Consider the following 21,746-nt stretch of genomic DNA (forward strand, 5'->3'; position numbering starts at 1 on the left):
TTGCTGCCTGATTCAATGAGCCATCAGCGCAGCCAGCAGACCTAATGACATGTGAGAATATTAACCTCCTACCACCAAGAGCTGTGAATCTTGAGAGGCAGTCTATAATTCAGCCCCCCCCCCCAAACCCCCCTTGCCTCCATTTCAGGACTCAAGCCTCAGTACCACTCATGGCTACCCCCCCCCCCCCCCCCCACCAAACACACACACACACACACACACACACAGTCACACACACTCCACCACCACCGCCACCGCCACCGGTTCACTCCACCCCAACCACCAAGCGCCAGCCTTGAACTGTTTTATGATCATCATCCACTCCACTGCTCTCTGGAGCTCATTTGTCCAGCCCACACCACTGTACAGCTGCTCTGCCCTCGCCATGTGTGTCCATTTGCCCTGTGTATGTATGTGAAGCAGTGTTTCCCCGTCCAGTACGGACACGGAGGGAGGATAGCATAGCGCTTAGCGTAACGCATAGTACATTATTATGTTTTTGTATATTGTATTGTTCTAGAAACAATAATTTGCCTGTAATTATATCTCGGTGGTCCAGGAAAAAGGAGACATCACTGTGCTGCATGTTGAAAAGGCCAGATGGTTTGCTCGTCCCCATTAAACAGCAGGATTTATCTGTAAGCCCTTTAACACATGTAAATTGACATGCATCCCGGGACCGTCCCCCCCCTACACGTGTGATCTTTAAATTGCTGCCACCTGAGGGTTGGTGACATATTGCGCGCTGTAGCGGCGGAGGGTCTGAGAGATTAGGGCCAGATAATGGCCGTCCTAATGCAGCGGCGGCGGAGATTTACTGCCCGCCGCCACCCCAAAGCCATCCAGCTTTTTGAAGATTGAAAACAGAATTGCGTGTGGGTTGAAGGTGGGAGGGCATTACGATATGCCTGTAATTTGTCTTATCCCAGCTGTCTTCTCAGAGCCAGGGAGACGCCGCTTTCTCATCTCAACTCTCTCTCTTTCCACCATGACTTGAGCTTTGTTAAGTGACAGTGGTGCACACATTATTTTGGCATAACCCGATCTTACCATTCCAGTTTTCTTCGTCAGTCTTTACAAAGCATTCTGTATGTAAAAAATAGCATGACGGATTGTTTTGATTGTACATGGCAGTGTTTTATCAGCCAGCAGCACCCATCAACCACCACTATTGTCCTTTATCAGTCTGATGAAGTTCTGTATGGGCTGACTGTCTCTGACATGAGCATCACTCTTCATACTCTGATTTTATTAAGTTTATTAAAACCAGTGGAAAGCTCGGTTTTACTGCGTCTTCCTCTCCTCTCCTATTCATTACAGTGTCTTATCTTGGCAGGCTATCTGAGCAGCAAGGCAGCCAGTCCATTATGCACATATGAGGCCCATCACTCCACCAGTATTGGCCAATTCATCAACCGTTTATCTTTTGCCCTCTAAGCAGCGTGTCAATTTGCCTGTCACTCTCGAGTCTCTCCTGCTTCTCAGAGCTAAAAACATTACTCGGTCTCCGCCCATGAGCACATGGTTTTGGGCAAGTCCTCCCAGCAGAATTGTCATTCGAAAACGTCCTTGGGGCATTACTGATGGTGATACTCACTCTTAGGACTTTTCTGTACTCCAAATGAAAGTAAGTGTGTGTGCATGGTGTCAATGAGAGGCGAGCTTCTCAGTCGGTCCTGAGTGAGTGTAATGTTGGTCTTTGCGGTCCATCTCAGGCCTGCCTCTTCTCAGGACGGGACCTGCTGAGTCATGTTTTGACTCCGGGTTGAAGTGGGTCGGTGTCCTGGTGAGACGCTTTCACACGGGTCCAGAAGCACGTCCTCATATCGCCCTTCAGGGACCTCTGTTCCCACCATTGCTCAGAGCCGTGTGGGCGGCTCACTGGTGCAGAGGATATGAAAAAGACAAATATCAAAGGATCATCACAAACATGACAGTCAGCGACACTGTGGGAATTCAAAGAACTGCTGGAGGAATTAAGAGAGGGGGAGAGGCCCTTAAAACTCTCCAGAGCAGATAGGGAGTTGAATGACATGGCACCGGAGAGACCCAAAGCTCTGGCAGTAATGAATAGATGGGCTTCCCTGAATGGAAGCAGTGTAAGGACACATAGGATACATAGCATACCTGCACATCAGTAGAAGTCTATGGTGGCTGAAGATGCTCTCAATGTGCCACTCAGTGTGAGAAACGATGTGTTTTCTCTACATGGTACTGGCTAATGAAGGGGCCTTTCAAAGCCTAAGTGAGAGCATGTGATGTCCTTTGTAAATAAAGGACCTACTCAGAGATGAATAGCAGAGATCCTCCCTGGCAGCCCTTGAACTGAGGTTCCTTTTTGCGTTTTGGTTTCTCTCTTGCCTCTTTCTTTCTCTCTACACACACACACACACACACACACACACACACACACACACACACACACACACACACACACACACACACACCCTGCCCGTGTGTCATGGACTCTTACCTCTCAGAGGTAGTGACCATGTGACTGGGGGCCCTGCTGTAAAGTAATGGCTGCCAGTGACTGACATTTCAACCAATAATTGCGGAGTGTTTTCTCCCCCTGTTGTCAGCAGTAGTTTATCAATCAGTGTGTCTGCATTACTATTTGTCTATCGATCCATCCATCTCTGTCAGCCTGTCTCTGTGTCATTGTCAGTGCTCGTGTCCTCTTGTTGGGTGTCTTTTGAGGATTGCCTTCATTGTGGTCTATTTCACTGGCATGCTTTGAAAGAGGGTAGAAATGTACTTTGATTTCTGGGGCTTTGAACAGAGCAAATGATAGACCTGCATTGTTTAATCAGTGTTCACTATTTTACCGTAGAGAAAATAAAAGAGTTGTGGGGTAAACAACAGTTTTGATTTTCTCTGTTTTTGGATCCACTTATGTTGGTAAACACAAACAAAATTAATTAAACAAAATGTCTTGGGCTTAAGGTACATCTAGTGTTAGGGCTGATATTGTGTAATGATTTGTAACATATATTATTCAGAAAGTTTCATTGAATTGGATAGGCCATCCCAATATTTCTTGATAATAACCACTAAAAACTCACTGGCAGGACTTATTTTGGAAGAATAACCAGCAGACTACACATGATACTTTTCTTACATACATACATACATACATACATACAGTACATACTCTTTTTAAAGGAGACTTGACTCTTAATGAGGGCCCTGTTTTTGTTGCTCAGAGCCTATGCCATTAATATATCCATTTAAATATATTATTGAAAATACAGAATAAAATGTGACCTTTAAAATTGGAAAGTGAAGTAGTAAGGGACTTCCTCCTTGAAAAAAGTGGGAAAATCCTCCCTTGATGTACCTTTACTACTTAAATATATTCTGCTAGATTGAAACTACATTAGTCAATTCTGTCTTTAGATCATGTTATTTACGATGATTTACTCTCACCAAAACAACCTCTTGCAAGCCCAGGCTAGTGTGTTGTTAGCTAATCGAGACAAAGTGAGAACTATGCCATACAAACAAGGAGGCTGAGATATTATCTGTGACAATGAGTTTGATCATAATTATCTTAACAAGGAGAGGGTTCATTGGAGTGGCTTGTTGTAGCTATAGATGTTGTCCCTCCCACCTCCTTTCCATTCTGGGATTCTCTCTCTCTCTCTCTTTCTCTCACCCCCTCTTTCTCTCACCTCGGATCAGACAGACCTCACCGCATTGTGATATTCTGTCATTGTGGTGTGAGTTCTGAAGACAGTGGTGAAAATGCATAGGCTGCTTTGGATTCCCCATGGGGAAAATGGTGTGAGTCGGGGATGGCTCCTACCTGAGCGTGTGTGTCTGCTAGTGTGCATCCATGTGTGGACATATGCCTGTTGTTATCTCTGTGCGTGTAAGCACCAGCCTTTGTGTGTGTCGATCTACCTCCTCAAGCCTAAAATGCACAGACATACAGACTCAACACACTGTATTTCTGCTCATTTGGTCCTTGAATTAATTTTAGGCAGTGATGGAGGAAACATTTTGCAATACTGATTATACAGTGGCTCTTGGAAAGTGTAGCGCATGAGTGTATTTCTGTGGCTGTACTGTATGAACGCTGGGCTGTTGTGTTTAACAGGCAGCAGGCCATTATTTCTGCATTCCTTATGTTGCGCGGACAGCAGCGTGCTCTCTCTCCCCTGGCTGTGAATTTAACTGATTAAATCACAGAGTGCACACAGCAGTGGTGACATGAAAACAACAATTAATAAGCACCCCCACCCCCCACACCCCTGTGCCATGCAGCTCTCTTGTAACCAGGTAGCTAATAACAACCCAGACTCACTCCCAGCTCAAGCACCCACACCAAACAGGTGCAGGAGCGACAACAAACGCAGCACTCACTCACTCACTCAGGCTAGGCAGAGCAAAACACAGCTATATTATATCACACCAGGTTGCTGTTTCAGAGACAAAGTGACCAGCTGATAGACAAATGCACATGCTGACAGATAGACTGAGAGAGAGAGAGAGAGTGTGTGTGTGTGTGTGTGTGTGTGTGAGAGAGAGATTGGGGTAGGGTGGGGTGGTTTCAATAGGCATGTCCCTCTCATGTTCAGCAGTCTTTGTCTTCCTTCATGCCTTGTCATCTTACTTTATGCCTTCCCCTCGAGCCATCCTGCTTTTGGGTTCTCTTCCCAGAGCGCCTGGCCAGCCGTACACAGATTCTCATTATAAGTGTATTATATTTACATAACACAACCCAAGGACAGAGTGCATTCTGACACTGACATGAAGCAGAGCAGTGCTGGGTTTGTTCAGCTCAGGCCGTGTCTCAGACCCACAAGGACACATTTGCATACAGGGCAGCTCAGATTTGCTTTATCCTTTTGTATATTTATATTATACATCAATATATTTAACTGAAAATATATTTTGATTTTGCCCTTCTTATTTTCTTATTTATCTATCCTGCATATTTATGTAATAATTTATTTAAATAACAAGCTATATATTTTACACATGCATATACACTTAATGTTTACTTTCACTATTTTTTAGCGATGATAAGGGGATTGCTTTTGCTTTTTAATCAATGTAGTTTGCCAGTCTTAAATGTCAATTAACTCAGCTGTGACACAAGTGTTGTAGGTTGACGGCCTCTGCCATTTGTAAGGATTAGGAGAAGCACACCCTGTCTTTGTGCACCTTCCGTGGCTTGAACTTTGGGAGGCCCCTAACATTATACTGAACACCACCCTCAATCATGTTTATGTCAGCATGGGGGGAGGGGGCAGTGCATATGAAAGACTCTCCGAAGGAGAGAGAGATGGAGGGAGGGGTGAGGAATACATAATGAAAAAGAACCAACTTATTCAGTGAAAAGAGTTCTACGAGTTTTCCAAAAACATAAGCATGGATTCCTCACAGAGAAGCAGCTAAAAACTTAGATCTGTTCCATTTGTAAGCATATTACGCTTCCCGTTCAGAAAATGATGGATGACAAGTTAAATTTGTGTCCGGGGAGTGAAGGTGAGCTGTGACAGAGTTATTTATCTTGGGAATGGAGGGTTAGGGTCAGGCAAAGCTGGGTGCCTGAAGGCACAAGACATTGACAGATTCATCCCGCGGACCCCGCATTTCTGAAGCCCTTTGTTTTGAATCCTGGCTACTCACAAGTGACCCTCATCCCTCATCCTGCCAGGCTGTGAGGGATGCCGCGCCATGCCAGGGGCTCTCAGTGCCACTAATTCTTGTCATTCACCCCAGCCTGACAGGGCCCAACCCCACACTATTCCTGCTACTGAATAGGGGGAGGCTGAAATGTTTATTTCGGCACATAATAGCTTCCCCAGATTTAGGGCCATATCATTTTTCCTGTTGCCTTATCATTGCAGGTCACTGGTGGGGCTGAATGCGTTCAGCGAGCTGGAGGAGCTGATTGTGGACAACAATCTTCTGGGAAATGACCTCCAGTTGCCCAGGTTACCCCACCTCCATACCCTCACACTCAATAAGAACCGAATATCCTTTGAAGCAAGACCCCTTGCTGCCTTTTGTTTTCTTAATGCGGGCTTCCATCCCCTTGACAAAAAGAAAAGGAAGAGCCGCGGAATAGATACAGTATGTGTGCTGTGTCAGATGTCATGCCATTATCATTCCGTTCAAGGTCTTAATCTAGGGCTATTTATTTCTTATTACAATGTGGGGTTTTTGCAGTGAAGGGAAACAATACACCCATGCAGATCTACCCAATGAGATGATGAGTAGTTTTTGTGCCACGAGGACCTCTAGTGGTTGAGATATTCCTGCCAAATGCACAGTACAGCAGACAAGGAGTGTGCTTCAGAGAGAGCACAATCTCCCAAAACGCTGCAAATTTGGATTATCCACAGCCATTATCAAAAAGCTTACATTAAAGATAAGATACACCTGTTTTGCCCTTCAACATGACAACAGTTTTAATCATGTATATTCTTACTTACAAAATCAATTCAATGTACAAGGTGCAAAACTGGTAATTTTTGGTGTTGTTATTATATAGTATATGTCAAGATATGTTCATGTTTTATACTAGAGTTTTAGGAAAGTGGGGATTTAGTATCAGCTGTACTTTGATTAGTCTCCATGAGTCTCCATGATGTTGCAGAAATGCAGGTGTTTTTAGAGGAAGTTTAGCAGTGTGTGGTACTACCCCTCTGTATCCCCGACTATCTGCATGGTAATGATGTACACACACACACACACACACACATACACACACTCTTCCAGTGTGCACATTATAACCCAGGCCTCATTTAAGAGCATGTCAGCACTGCAGCTCCATAGCAGAATTCTGTAGTGAAGTGGTCCGCACATGCTAATGGGGCAATTATTTACATCCTGTAGTGGCATGGTGCCATTTCAATTCAAGTGCCGCATTAGTGCCGTTGTATTTTGACACTTTGGGGGCTCAATTTTCCAATGAAGTGAATGTATTAGTGATGAATGCGCCCGTGAAGTGGCTGTTTGTTTCCACATCGGAAAAGTTTCCATGGCTCTGGGATTTGCTAAGCGTTTTTTTTATTTTTTATGAAACCACAGGGCATCCATCATTTTGTCAATGTTTTTAATGATCTGCACCAAGCTACCTTGGAAATAAAGAAAAGAAACAAGGGCCACAAAAAGCAGCCAGATTCTCTCAGCATATGCCAAATTCCCTGCCTTAAATTTCGCCCCTCCTTCGGCCCTGAGCACAATGCCTGCTGACATGCCTTTGAGGGCGGTGGTAAATTTGACAGCCCTGTGCTTTCGGGGCGGGGGTGTGGGTGGATATGGATGCGGAGGCTGGGGGGAGGGCTGTTGTGCGGGGGCAAAACATGCTAATGTAATTAACAGCGCTGAATCCTTGACCCTCGACCTCTGACACCTCACTGATATCGAGGCTCTACTGGAGCATTTGGCGGAAGTGGTGCCGGCGATGGGGTACCTAAGCCTGCTGGGAAATGAGGCCTGCCCCAATCAGCTGGTGAGCTTGGACAAAGACGAGGACGACTACCAGAGATACAGGTGATGTTTCATCCTACACAGCCAGAGGTTTTGTATATTGCCTTTAACATTTCTTCTACCCCCCCCCCCCCTTCATGTTTGCTTTTCCACATAGTGAAGAGTTTGAAGTGTGTTTGAATATCCATCATTATGTCGTCCATGCGTTTTTTCCTCTTGCTCTCACCAGAACATTTGTTGGTGATATTTGTCTGCAGGGCTTGTTTTGTTTGCTAACCATTCATATTTTTTGGATGAACAGTTATTGCACAGGACGCAAGTGCAGCAGTAAATCATGCTCTAGAGAGGGCTCTTATTTATATTATTTATCACCGCACTCCTCTCCAAAGGGTCGTCTACCCACCACTCTAGTTGGGTGGCGAGGAGAGAAAGCAGAATTCGATTTCATGAGTGAATTGTGATCACCGCAAATGAGTGTTTTGCAATGCCGCAGTACAAGCAGAAATGATGCATTAATTATTAGGCCCACTACTTACAGGAGCCCGCTGCCACGCTCTTTAACCACGTTTGTCAGCTTTTCAATGCCAAACGCGATCACAGAGGCAAAAAAAAAAAAGGGGGGGGGGGGAGAGAAAAGCGTTCCTTTGTCTGTCTGGAGCGGGAGTGCATTTCTCTCTGACTCTGTGTACAGTATTAATCATTTACCGTACAGATGAAGCTTAAATGCGCTGCCTCGGCCCGCACTGCTGCCTATGCTTCACTTAATCCGGGGGAAGGGCATTCTTCTGCTGATTGACAGCATCTGTGGGTTTGTGATGTAATATTCATAATGTGTCACGGAGTAATACATCAAGTGGAGCACGATGCAGATTTCATGTCTGACAAGGTTAGGCAGCGCGTAGGTCATGCCAGGACCGGCCTTGGGCAGCCGTGAGCCTCGAGTGTGTCGGCCCGCCCGCCTCTCAACGTGCCAGTGAAATATTGTGCCGCTCTCCCGGCTCCTTCAATTAGTCAAATGAAATGAAAAGGCATAAATACACGCGGCTGGGTTTTACCACAGCCCCCAGCACCCATCCATCATTGTTTACTTGTGTGGGCTGGAGTCTCTGGGAGAAATACAGCTGGAGCCGGCGAGCCAGTGACACCCGTCTGCAGTGAAGGATGGACGTCCTGCCGGGGAGGAATGCAGCCCCAGCCCCAGCCCCTCTCCTCTCTGACTCATGTGTTTACCGAGCCCTTCCACTGACGCTATCTCTTCGCCCAATCTGTGTTAGGGGGGAAAAGAACAAAGAGTTTGATGGACAGTTCCTGCCCTCAGGGGCCACAGAAACAACACCTACAGAAGTGTGTGTCCATGCTTTCACACCTACACTTACACACATGCCCACATACACACTCTCACACATGCACATACACATACATAGATTTTCACAAGGAAACGAACCAGAAACCAAACATTTTAATATTTTTTAAATTGTCATCATTGGTTATAAGACTTAAATTTGCGTTGTTAATAAATAATCTCCGATAATATACATTTTTAGGTAGATTTTGAAATGGTGTTTTCAGTGATTTTGCTATTCAAGATGGCTGTTCTTGTTGTGTGTAAGCTGTGGGGCTCTTAATGCTTGTTTATCAGAGGCAATTTGTTGCAGCGCCCTCTAGTGTAGTTGTACTTGTGTTTGAAAGCACATTATTATCATAATAAAGATTTTTTTTTAAATCATGTTATTGCACAATCGCATAAAACCATAAACACTCAGTAACTTTGTATTACTATTTGCTTCTTTAACATCTAATGAGAACCAAAATGTTGTTACTAGCTTGAGATGGCTCATGTTATTGTCTTAGCAGTACACAAGGCTATGCTAACTACCATGGAAAAGAAATCAATTAGTGGCCCTTGTCCTAAGCAGACCTGGCAAACATGGCTCCGGTCCCCAGCGATGCGTTGGTGTTGAAAGGCGTGCCAGCGGTTTCTGCTCTCTGCCTTCATCATTGTCATCATCACGGTGCATTTGTCCCAGCTGCGTGGTGCACGAGCACAGTGTCTGCTCTCTGCCGCGGCCCTGCCCAGACTCCTGTCTGTTCTCACCCTCCACTTAACTGCTGTCTGAAGTTCAGTCCTGACACGCCGCTTCCTCCGTCTCAGCGCTGCCTGTGAAAAGAATCTGTTGTCATCTCCGTATTCCTGCCATTATCTTATGACATTTCCCCCCCTTCCCAATGAAAGATAGCAAGTCTCTGAAAGGCAGAGAAAGAGGGCTGTGATGCTGTTAGAATGACAGGCATGGCAGACAAGGTCTATTTTTTATTCTATTTATATGTTGTCCTTATTTTTATCCTACTTTGAAGGTGATTACCCGTGTACAGATATAATCACTGGTAATGTTTTGTACCACAAGTAAACAAGTTCTCATTTTAAATTTCATTCAAGCACTGTGAATATTTGACAAATTGAAATTAGTGTATTTTTGATTTAAGAGCTACAATTTTGTGTTGTATATTCCCAGTGGAAAAAAAAAATGTAATAAGATCCAGCTATTGTTGCACAATGCTCCGTTTTTGATCAATGGTTTTCTGTTTGTCACATATATTTATGCAGAGACAAATGTCCATGTTTATTTTGCAGATGTGTTGGAAAGGAGAAAACAATCCCTCGTAGGCATTTTACTAAAATACATCTTGACAAGATGTTGCTGTTGTTCTGTTGTTTTCCAGATACTTTGTGCTACACAAAATGCCTAACCTGAAGTTCCTGGACACCAGGAAAGTGACCAAAAGAGAGAAGGCGGAAGCCCTGGCCCGGGGGGCCTTCATGAAGGTGGTCAAGCCCAAGGGTGAAGAGGTGATGTATCGCTCCGCTGACTCGAGAGGTTAACTCTCCCCTGTTAATGTAAAACAATAAGGCTTTGGACAATATCTTTAAATGGAAGATATCCCCTAAGGGTAGGCCCTTAATGTATGTGAAAGTGGCATAGCTGCTCCTAATCACCAAATAGGTCACCCAGACGCACCCCTCCCACTGATGAGTATTAGGACCTCTAGAGTGGTGTGAGTGTGTGTGTGAGTGTGGGGGTGGGGGTGGGGTGGGGGTTACCACAATACTATCCACCTTTCATTGCACAGCATCACGGCCCCCCTTCTCTCTATCATTGTTTGCACTTGTCTAATTGTCAAAAGCGCGCCCTTCAGAGTGAGTGCTGGCGGCTCCTTTTGAAGCGGCGGCTCTGTGGCAGTCTGAAGCCGGGACAGGAAGGTTCTTTTTAATGACCAACGCCTGACCTCATTCCGTATGCATGAACCCAGATCAAAGGCGACGGCGCCTGTCCACTCGGCCTTGTGTCGCCAAGTGTGACAGCCGTCCAGATCAGGCCGACAGCTCACGTACACGACAGTCACAATCGCTTAATTATCCTGCGCATTTGCAATTATTCTTCTCTCTTTCTCCTGCTCTCCCTTTTTCTTCTGAATACACTCTGGCCTTTTTCTAGCTTGCGTGTGCGTGCATGTGTGTGAGTGTGTGTGTGTGTGTGTGTGTGTGTGTGTATGTGTGTGTGTGTGTGTGTGTGTGTGTGCCTGTGTGTGTGTACGGGAGAGAGATTGTTTGAAATGTGCTCCCCTCCACCTCCCTTCAGGGAATTTGAATGAACAGCTTTAGTTAAGATTTGATTTCATGTAATTGTGCAGTCATAAAATATTTACAGTGGGGATCATTTCAGAATCCACCCAAGAGCCCTAGTGCTGGATTTGGGGAGGTAAACATGGATGTAGAATGGCAAGAACAAAAGCCCACACTTGACAGGCTGAGTGCACAGTACAGTAGAAACAGAGACGAAGGAGCCGAGGGACTGTTGTTTGCACACACAAAACTCTGAATATGGCAAGTGCCAACCGTAGGGTTGTAATCTCTGAATAAATAAATGAATGAATGAGTGAATGAATTGTGAAATGAATTTAGATGTTCCTTGTAATCCTCAGAGTTCTGATTTATAGGACATACAGTATGTGGTGTAGGAAAGTCTATGATCTCTTTAGCATCCCACATCATACTAATAGAGCAGATGAGTTCTCCCCTGAATGATGTGCGTGGCTAGTCTTCCAGACAATGCCCATCTCTGTGGGTTTGCTTCATGTGCAAGAAGCTGGCTGATGCTCCGGCATCCCGCGATCGCGCCCGTCCTCAAAAGCTGTCACGCCGGTGTTTCCGACGCGCTTGTTTTGAGCTAGATGAGACGTGATGTGGCAGCCATAACAAGCTCCGTGGGGCGTGTGTGTGCGCACTCCCCCTAATTGCCTTCATCATTGTCTCTGATTGTCTGCTGACCAATAGTGCAGGTCACCAATTAACAAGCTCCACCGACAGACCCGCCACGCAATGAGGGCTGCAGAAGGATGTTGGCATAATTAGTTATTTGTGTTTTCTTTTATGTGCTGTCCAGTGGGGAGTCTTGCCTTCTTCTGAGAGACAAGGCAGCCACTAGCGGCACTTGCAGCAGACTGTAATTAGTGCGTTGGCTTTTCCCAACATTCTCCATCGTGTGTTCTACAGACAGAATAGACCATAACCATAAAAAAAATGGTTGCATAAACATAAATAGATTGTTTTTGGATCCTTTTTTTCAAAGTGTTTGATTTTGTATGGTAATATATAAGGAAATAATAATAAAAAAAAATAGATATCCTTCATTTTAATGGAAATATATATATAAAAAAATAGGTAAAAAAGGTAACATCAATCAAACTGGATTGCTGGGTTGATTGGATTTGATGTATTTTAAATCAAAACAATCCAACGGCACTTTGATTGACACTACATGAAATGCACAATAAAAAACACATGGTTTATGAATATTCGTAAAAATTTAGATTTTTGGAAATGAACTCTTCATATGTTCTTTTAAATTGTTATTTGTTTTTAATTGAATTGAGGTTCTGCATGGTCTACCCACTTCAGCATGGGAAGCACTTCAAATGGCACTGAAATGGAAACTGGGATGATTGTTTTAACATGACGATGTTTTAAGACTGCACCCATATAATACAGCAGGGCCATATGAAAGATCTGATTCCTTTGATCATGTGCTCCACACTCCGTGCCTGTCCTGTCAGTGAACAGTGAGCATTAGTGTGCCGTGTCTTTCACATGAATGACCTCAGTGTGTACTGTATGTAATCTCATCCAGCGCGTATCAGTGTGGAGGAGCAGCCTGCAGCATATCCATGGAGAAGAGAGGGTAAACACAAGCTTCAGAAGGGGCTGGCCTGAACTTTTGAATCCTCGCTGCATCAGCCCAGAATGAAGTGTGACCATGCTTAAAGCTGCTTTTCAATCACGGCTCTGCCATGACACTTCATCCTCCATATGGTTTTCATAAAAGTGCAATACACTTTAATACAATATGAATACCATAACTACTATAACCTTTTCCAAGGCTGGCAAATTACATCCAGAATCATTGGTGTAGAAAACAGATTTTTTTTTTAAGGATTGTCATCTGAAGCAGGCTGATCCCGAGGCTGTTGCTCTTTGCAGTATGGAGTAAATATACACAGATTACTGGATTTCATCATGGTTCAGGCCGAGCCTTTCCAAACACTGGACATCTGAAATGTTTTGAAACACAAGCACCTTTGCAGTTTAGTTCAAGGAGACATTAGCGATGGCGTGTTGAAAAGCCTCTCTTCTCAACATTGATTTTCCTTCCAGCATGCACCAGTGGTCCCTACAACTGTATATTAATGTAAGTGGTACAAAATGATCTGTCTCTAGGCTGTTGTCTTTAGTTGCAGTGGGCTTGATATGATGGAAGCGAGGAAGGTCATTTTGTAGGCTGTAGTTATGACGACAGCATAATTGGGCCTCGGTTTTATTGGATTTCTTAGGCGGCAAATGAGAGCAATTTGACCAATGGGGGAGAGGGGATAAACAAGTACCTGGAGTAAACAAGGAAATTCAAAAAGGGTATTTAAGTATTTTTCCTCTCTTTCTCTCTCTGTCTCTCTGTCTCCAAAAGCACGGTTAGGAGCAGGAAAGTGGAAACCCTTAAGCTGTATTTTTGGGAAATTGGGCGTGCAGGAATGCCATAATGTGATAATTCTCTTTGAGCACTTGGAGGTCATGGAATGTGATGGCGTTAAACCGCATGGAGTCGCCGGGCTGCTTTTGGAAAAATGCATGTGGTGAAGTGTGGGCTAGTTCCTTAACTTCCTCTGGAGGTACCATGAACCGTCTATGATGTTGTCAAAGACTCTTTAGTTTAACTGGTCGTGTCTGTCAAAACACCCTGACAACACTTTGGCAACCTGCGCAAGCACGTTTTTGTTCCTCTTGGCCCCAAAGATTCTGCAAGAACCACGGGGTTCAAACCAAATGAATATTTCACCGACATCAGCATGTCAAAAGTATTTTGCTTTTTTCTCGTCCACTCATTTTTTTCATTACAATGGATGAAGTAACCTCGTCTACTCGCTCCACCTCCCCCTTACCGAATGCTGTTTGGTAGCTACGTAAGGGTATAATGGTGCCTGAAATGTCAGTTAGATTAGGCTTGGATGAGGCATTGGATGTGACTTTCTTATTGTGATACCGGCTCTCTCCCACATCCTCCAGTGGGTAATGAGAAGCAGACGACCGGGCCCGGACCCGAGTGTGGACGGCCTGAGCCAACCCCGAGCTCCCATCAGCTCCAGTCACAGGCACAGGCTTCTCCAGGCTAATTGATGGTGGCACGGCCAGGAAAGTTATGAAGTGGGATCCTTTCAGGACTTCTCTTATTGTTAATCTGCTTTTCATCGCAGGGCGCAGTCTGTAGCAGGACAGCAGACCCAGGGAGGAATACTTCACTCTGGGGCCCTGCGGATGATGGCTGGTGTGTTTTCCACTTTATTAGGCCAGGGGAAGTAAGATGGACAGACCCGTATTGTTTTTCTTTGGGCTGTAATCTCTCTTGTATGACTTGTAAAGCTTGTTGCCATATTCATCTCTTTGCTCGAGAATTATGAGTTCCCCGAAGCGTTTCCAACATAATAAACAGCCGGCAGAATGGCTGTCCACAAATGTGCCTTCAGTGAGTTTGCTGAATCATTTCACAGGATAAATCTTTCCTTGGAGACAAAGTCATAAAAATATCACTCTCGATGGGAAGCAGGAGCCCCGTGAAGCAGATCGCTTGGAAACAAAAGTTATTAGCCATTTCTTTAAGACAAATTTCACCTAAGCCGGCCAACCTCATTTTGCTGCATGACTTGAGGACTACTTTAAATCAGTGTAGATCACAAGGGCAGAATTATTAATTGGGTGCTTGATTTAAGCACTCCAGAGGCCTCATGCTTTTTACATGCACATTAGATGGCGGAGGGTTTGTCGAAAATGTAATTTAAGATGCTATTAGCAGCCGTAGTAGAGTAGAGAAAAATAAAGTTAACCAGTGTGCTGACCTTTTGAAAAATTCGAAGCTCTCCTAAGCAATCTCACATGCTGATAGTGTAATAAGAGCCAGGCTTGTGCCTTACTCCACAGGTTGGAGCAGCTCTCGGACATATCTGTGTTTCCGAGGCACGAAGGTGTCCCGAGAGTGAGTGTTTGCATTGAGGCTGGAAAATGCTGCCGTAAGTGATCTGGCAGCTGGAGGAAGAGGGTCAGTGTGAGGGCACCGTCCACAAAAACACCCGCAATTACAGGGAGTGACTCATTGTGTCCACATAAATCAGATGACATTGCACATTATAAACAGATAGTAAAACTTTAAGGCAGATTTAATTGTTAGTAATAGATGGGAGATTGATTTATGAACTTGTTCAAAGCAAAATGATAGGGGCATGTGACCTCAATGTCACGACAAACTCAGTGGAGAAGTGATATGCATTTCAGCCTGAAAACAAACAGATGTTTTCAAGTATTTCTGCGGAGTGTTGCCAGGCTGATAATTATGCCTAAGCGGAAAATATGGGGACGTTGCTATGCGAGTGGTCTGGTATTCGCTTTCTGTTATGTCTTTTGTCTGTTACTGGATTTCGCAGCTGACAAAAAAGGTCTCCGCCTGAACAATTATAAGTTGTAATGCAGTAAAGATCTGCATCATACTTGATGTCTCATTTATCATCATTACCTCTAATGCACTCAGGGGTTTGTCATAGCAAACAAACTAAAAAAGATGGTGTTACAGGAAAAGATTTGAAAGACTTATTGCGTATTTAATTGTGCACACTTGCTTGCCTGAACATCTGTTATTGGTTGTCTCTGAAAAGCAGCATGAAGATTCATGGAAAACACGTCATGTCCTTTTAAAGCAGGTCTGCCAGCATGTTTTGGACTGTCCCATCACTACACTGTCTACTCTGTTGTCCAGAGGTTAATAGCCCACCAGCAGACTTTTCTTTCAGTGATCACTGTAGTTTCACTTCAGTTACAATACTTATTAAATTATGTTTTTTCCAATTACAGCACAGAGACAAGTGGGTCCCAGTGTGCCAGTGTTCATTGTTTAATTACGGTTTAACTTTTCAGCTTCCCTCTGATGATGCTAAGACACTGCCAGACTAATTAAACACAGATGGCTCGTTTCGGAGGGGCTCTGTGGTCCTCTGTGTTGATGCTCGGGATGCTGCCAAAGTTTGGGTTCAGGAGGAGCCAGATCATTAGGCCTACTTAAAATAATCCCGTATCCAATTTGATCAGATAATGCTAATCGTGTCACTTTGAACTATGCACAAGCTAACATGCCAGCAGCGCTAATGACAGGGCTGTGGCTCGGAGCTAACATTTTATACGCCGGAACACAGAAGAGACATGTCCCTCTGGGAGAGACCTTTGGATTTCAGATGAGCTCATTTGCCCTTTTTGTTTTCTGCTTCTAAAATCATGCTGAAGACTGAATTTTGGATGAAAAAGATAGCTGAAAATCGTGTTGCTGTTTGTTATTTGTTCTTTCAAGCTGTTTTTGTTTATGACACAGCAATGCTGGGTCCCTGGTCCTTAGTCCCACCAGGACCATTAGCTCCATTAGAGTCCACACCACACCTCCCACAAATCGTGATGACTCACAACTAGAACATACATTTGTGTAGATTTGCCTGCCATAAACAAACACTAAGCTGTGTCTGTTTTTAATGACGTGAAAAAGAGATGGCGAGTGCATACAAGGAGAAGTGACATTAAAAATGATATTGTATTTTGTTCGTGCCCTGAGAGAGGGTAAAACACGACTTAAATCTCCCTAACAGCTCGTAACACACCATCAGTGACGATTAAAACGACAGCGTGAAGTTACGAGAACTCTGCTCGCGGCTCCGAGGAGTTGTTGACTCGCCGAAAGCCGAGGTGGATGCCAAATGAAAGTCGCCCCATTCAAGTTAGTGCTTACACAAGGCCTCTTTGTGGTTTTCAGAGCTTGTCAGATACGTCAGGCACGGTGAGGGGGAAAAAAGTATATTGTTTCCAGCACTTGGATTCCTTTCCCTCTGACATCTGCCACTCCGTAAAGATGATAAATTCCTGCCTCATTAGCCAGGGGTGTGGGATTACAGGCTGACAACACATTAATCACTCGCCTCTGTGGCAGGCCACACTTGCAATAGGCATTGTTAACAGAACTTTTCTAATATGTCACTCTCTTTCTGTGACAGGCCATAATCAATCATCCTGATTGACAGAGCTGATAGATTACACTATTTATACTTTGTGTAATGAAAGATAGCGTTTCCACCTACTGTCATGCCTGAGATGATGATAGCCCCCCAACCGCTGAATGGGAACACATATGCGCAAGAAAGGAGAGAGAGAGGGGGAGAGGAAAGAGGGAAGAGAGAGGGAGAGAGGAGAGAGGGAAGAGAGAGGGGGAGAGAAAAGAGAAGTCAGACAGACCTTGGAGAGGCATTGTGAACTTTGAGCAGACAGTATTCTGTGACTTTGGTGGCTGGCTTTTTCTTGTCGGGGTTGGCATTGTTTGGAAAGGCAGTATAGCTTTAAGGAAGTCCTCACGCCGACGGCACTTTGTGGTCTGTGTCAATGTTGCCGGCAGGTCATGTTCAGGCAGAGAAAACTGTGCTTTGTCTACCTTTAGTGTTTTGTTTCTGTGACCTCATTGTTGAAGTTGACACTTTTTTGTGCAGCTTGTTCACATGAGAAGGGAGAGAACATGGATAGAGAATTGCACAATGTGCTTTATGCTAGCCACAAATGTCTCACGGTGTCTGTGTACAGTATTTACCCAACATGAAATCCTTAAAGCAAATGCTAATCTTTGCGCTGTGATTTATTTGTACTGGTTTATCCCATAATAGCAGGCGTTGCACAGGTGGTGGATGAGTCACCTTACTGTGTTGGGTGTGTGGCTGTTATATTCAAAAGCAAAAACTGTCTCTTCAAGTGAGAGGAGAGAGAATGGATTATCCGCCTTGTGCTTGACAGCATGTAAATCCCAGCCTTTTGTAGTACACTAGCACCCTGTCAGGAAATGACTTAACTCGGCCATATTTAATTGAGACAGGTGATTTACTCACATAGGTGGCACTAGCCGTAGCTAGCATGAGTGCTTTCCTTTACCTGCTTTTGCTGGCTGTAGATGCAGAATTGGGTGACATGTTCAATGGGTTCTGTCAGTTCTGCCCATTGTCTCTCTGCATGGGAGCACATTGGTCAATTATTTCTGAAGCTGTCAACACGGCGAGACACTGTTATTTAGTCTGTGTTAACTTTGCATCATTAATACACCATTTGGACAGGGACTAATACACCATCGAGGCCAGTTATTTGGATCCCGGCAAAAAATAACCTTCAAAAAGGTTTGACCCCTGACCACCATCGCTCTGCCCCGCATCTCCACCCATCCATTTCCTCCTGTCTTCCTGACTTACAGGCAAGAATAGCTGTTGACAAGCAGGGATTCAACAAACCATTGTTGTTCTAAGCTGTGCTATGTGGTGCCTAACATATACACTCGACAGGCAGAGTTTTTTATATGATGATAGATGATATGATGGGTTTTTTTTTAGGTTAGTCACTGTCAGTAAACACAACTCTCCACTTGTCGGCCCATGAGGACAAGTTAATATATCTTAATGCACCTGTGGTAAATTTTATGAGCTGATAGAAAGACGCCCATCCAACATCCTGTTAAAATAATCAGTAACACTTAAAGGTAATATATATGTCGCTGCCGCTTCCATTACCCAATTGCATTAGTCAATTAATATTTCATTGTTTTATGTGACAGGGATTGACTGAGCCGTATTAGCTTTGTGACAGCACTGACTTTTATTTGCGATCAGCCGATTGACCATTAGGAAGACCTGTAGTAAATAAATAGGCTGGGTGGGTCCCGGGGGAGACGTGGCTGTTGAGTCGGATAGTGGGAGCAGTTAGGCGTCCAGGTTCAGGTGGAGTGGACAGGGATGAGGGGTTTAAAGTTTAATCTGCTTCCGAAAAAGGCAAAACAAAAGCAGCAAGAAGGCAAAGTGTTTTGGCCTATGGATGATTAATGGGAAACCCAATCGAGTAAAGGCGTGTTGCGGTGCGGGACGCGATTAGCGCTTGACAGATACAGTAACAACAGCTTGCCTTTTTCTTTTCTTTGTTTTGTTCTGTATTCCTGCCTTTTTTTCCTCTTTCGACAAGTCAGAGTGCTCCATAATTAATGTCCCCAGGGGGCTACCTGCGGGTCAGGCTGGGGGTAGCCTGTCGGAACAGGTCGACCTGACGCCTTGGCTGGTGCATGTGGGCTGAGCAGGTTGGCCTGTGTTTGTGGTCTGGGTTGGGCTACTCACTGAAGGATCCCAGGCACTGGCTCAGACTACCCCCCGTCTGTGCGCTGAACCCCTCGGCCTCTGAGGGGGATTAGGGGGCCAAAAGGCTGAACTCCGAGCTTAAGTTGTCAAAAGCATCACAGCGTTTATAAAGACCTTACTCCATTTGGATGGATTGCATAGGAATCATGTAGCATGGCACGGACTAAAGAATCCAGTACTGTACAGTGTTGCGTTTTCTGAAGATCTTTATTTTGTCTTACAGTGATTTACTGAGCTGAGAAGAAAACCTCAGCTTTCCATTTGAAAAGCATGTAAGGATTTGTCATTATCTCAACGGCTTTAGTGCTATGAGTACTTATTTCAGCCCGTTTGTCTGGAGAGACCTATTCAAGGCCTATTCTTCAGTGTGTATACATGCAAAGGTGTATACAAGTGTGTGTGTGTGTTTGTGTGTGTGTGTGTGTGTGTGTGTGTGTGTGTGTGTGTGTGTGTGTGTGTGTGTGTGTGTGTGTGTGTGTGTGTGTGTGTGTGTGTGTGTGTGTGTGTGTGTATATATGCATGCACACACATGTTTTTGTGTGAGAGTGAGAGCGAGAGAAAGAAGAAGCTTGAGGCCCCAGTAGAAGCGCTGGCCTCCCACAAGGTCCTGGTGCACTGTGGGGTCGGACTCAGGTCCCCAGGGTCAAGTGCCACTCACAGCTCATTCAGCCCACACTCACACAGAGCCTGATCAAACGGCCCACGACACACACACACATACACATACACACACACACACACACACCAGTAGAAGTAGGCAAGGAGACTATGGAGTTCAGATTTGAGCTTCTTAAGTTGTTTTTTTCCAACCTGTAACATGAATACAGACCATGACAAAAGGAGAAAGGTCTTTCAAAAATATGGATTCACTTGAAAGAAAAATAAAAACTTGCCCATGTTTGGATCAAGTCAGTCACATCTTGTTTTGTAATTAAGCATGTGTAACATAGGTGGGGAGAATGCTCTTGACTTCTGACATTAGTAAGGCTCTATTTATATCAGCAATATGACCTTCTGAATGCTGGTGTTTGGCAGTTAGCTGACAGATTTGTGGATGAGCCGTCCTAAATAAGGCTGTCACACACTTAAGAGTTTGAAACTCATCCAAGGTGTCATTAACCAAGGTCATTTCATACTGTCCACTGTCAGCTTTTGTTATGTAAATCCTACCCTAAAATCTAATGCTAACTAACTGCTGAAGGATTGAAGGAGAAGTCTTGTGGTACTGCTTAAAGTGACATTTTCAGTGAGTTTTGGCCCTTGCTAATTTAGCTCTACAGTCAGGCTAGTCTGGCACATGAAATGACATGGTGTCATCTGAGGGTAAAGTTTATTCTGACTGCTGGCTACAACACGCATACTTAAATTACTTCTTTGATTTGACAGAACCTCTGCTTCTGCCAGCCTATTTGGCCTAGTGCTCTGTCACCTCGGGTACAAAGACTGGGCAACCTACTGTTGTGTTTCCATTCAGCCGCTCTCTGTGTTTACCCCACAACAGAAATTTACGTCTTCTCCTAAATTATTCTATTTTTAGAGAGAGACAACTGTAAAGAGGGAGTTGAGAAATAAAACACAAATTTTCTAAGAGTGGCTAAAGCCTGTCAGGCAGTCTGTCGGTCTCTCTTTCTCTCCGTCCTCCCCCCTCCTCGTCCTCGTCTCTGTTCTCCACACAATAGTTTCTGGACACTGGATTCCTTTACACGCTGGACCCAGACATTTAGGTCAGTCAGACAGGCTCTCTCGCCAGATTCACCTGCCAGCCCGCGTTTGCCAGTGTTGAGATGCAAACTGACAATGCTGACCTGGAACACAATAACGCCGTCTGGACGAGTCTCTTTCTCTCACATTGAATAAGAGTTACAACTGTAACCTCAGCGCGCTGACATCTTAGAAAATGTTATCCCCGGATCACCCGATATTGGGACAGAGAACAGTAGGCAGATGGTGGCACAATGGACACCGCATCCGCGGGTCTGTGTGCCAACTGGCAGCATCCGTCAGCAGACTTGTTTGAGGTAATGGGAGACGAGGGACACCCAGCAAAGGCCCAGACTTTCATCACACCTTACCCCCCCTTAAGCACCACCACTCCGGCCCTTCTGCTGTAAAGTAATATTCAGCCACGCTCATCTCATGCATCCACATCCTGTCACAACTCATCTCCTGTCCTGTTGGCAGGAGAGATGGTGTCCTTGTCATGTTTTAAAAATATGCCTTTATCAATAGGTCGATTGTTCTAATTCCTATAGAAGATAAACTGTAATTGGTAAGTTTAAGGCAAAGGAAAATCTAAACAAAGGAATATTTATTTTGTAGTCTTTGTGGTTTATATGTTTTTTTCATCATCTTTGCCAGTTCCATACACGTTGAGACAGTACTGTTGGAGTTCTTTGTGTCCTGTGTGCCCATCCGTCTGTCAGTCTGTCTGTCTGTCTGTCTGTCTGTCTGTCTGTCTCTGTCTGCGTGTCTGTCTGTGTGTCTGTCTGGGCGCTGCCGAGGCTGTTTGT

At 44.6% G+C, this 21,746-nt stretch overlaps 1 protein-coding gene across 1 annotated transcript in view; it reads left to right on the forward strand.

Annotated features, from left to right (window-relative positions):
• lrmda (leucine rich melanocyte differentiation associated) overlaps window positions 1–21,746 on the forward strand; it is a 194,058-nt gene that overhangs the window by 120,451 nt on the left and 51,861 nt on the right. Inside the window, exons 3-5 of the mRNA XM_076285126.1 lie at window positions 5,862–5,988; window positions 7,373–7,512; window positions 10,171–10,297. Coding sequence (XP_076141241.1) covers window positions 5,862–5,988; window positions 7,373–7,512; window positions 10,171–10,297 — 394 coding nt within the window. The remainder of the gene's footprint in view (window positions 1–5,861; window positions 5,989–7,372; window positions 7,513–10,170; window positions 10,298–21,746) is intronic.

Source organism: Alosa pseudoharengus, unplaced genomic scaffold (genome assembly GCF_046254945.1).
Source record: "Alosa pseudoharengus isolate Yale_2024_CS ecotype anadromous, Long Island Sound unplaced genomic scaffold, YU_APseudo_1.1 YU_APseudo_1.1_scf_15, whole genome shotgun sequence".
Lineage (NCBI taxonomy): Eukaryota > Metazoa > Chordata > Actinopteri > Clupeiformes > Clupeidae > Alosa > Alosa pseudoharengus.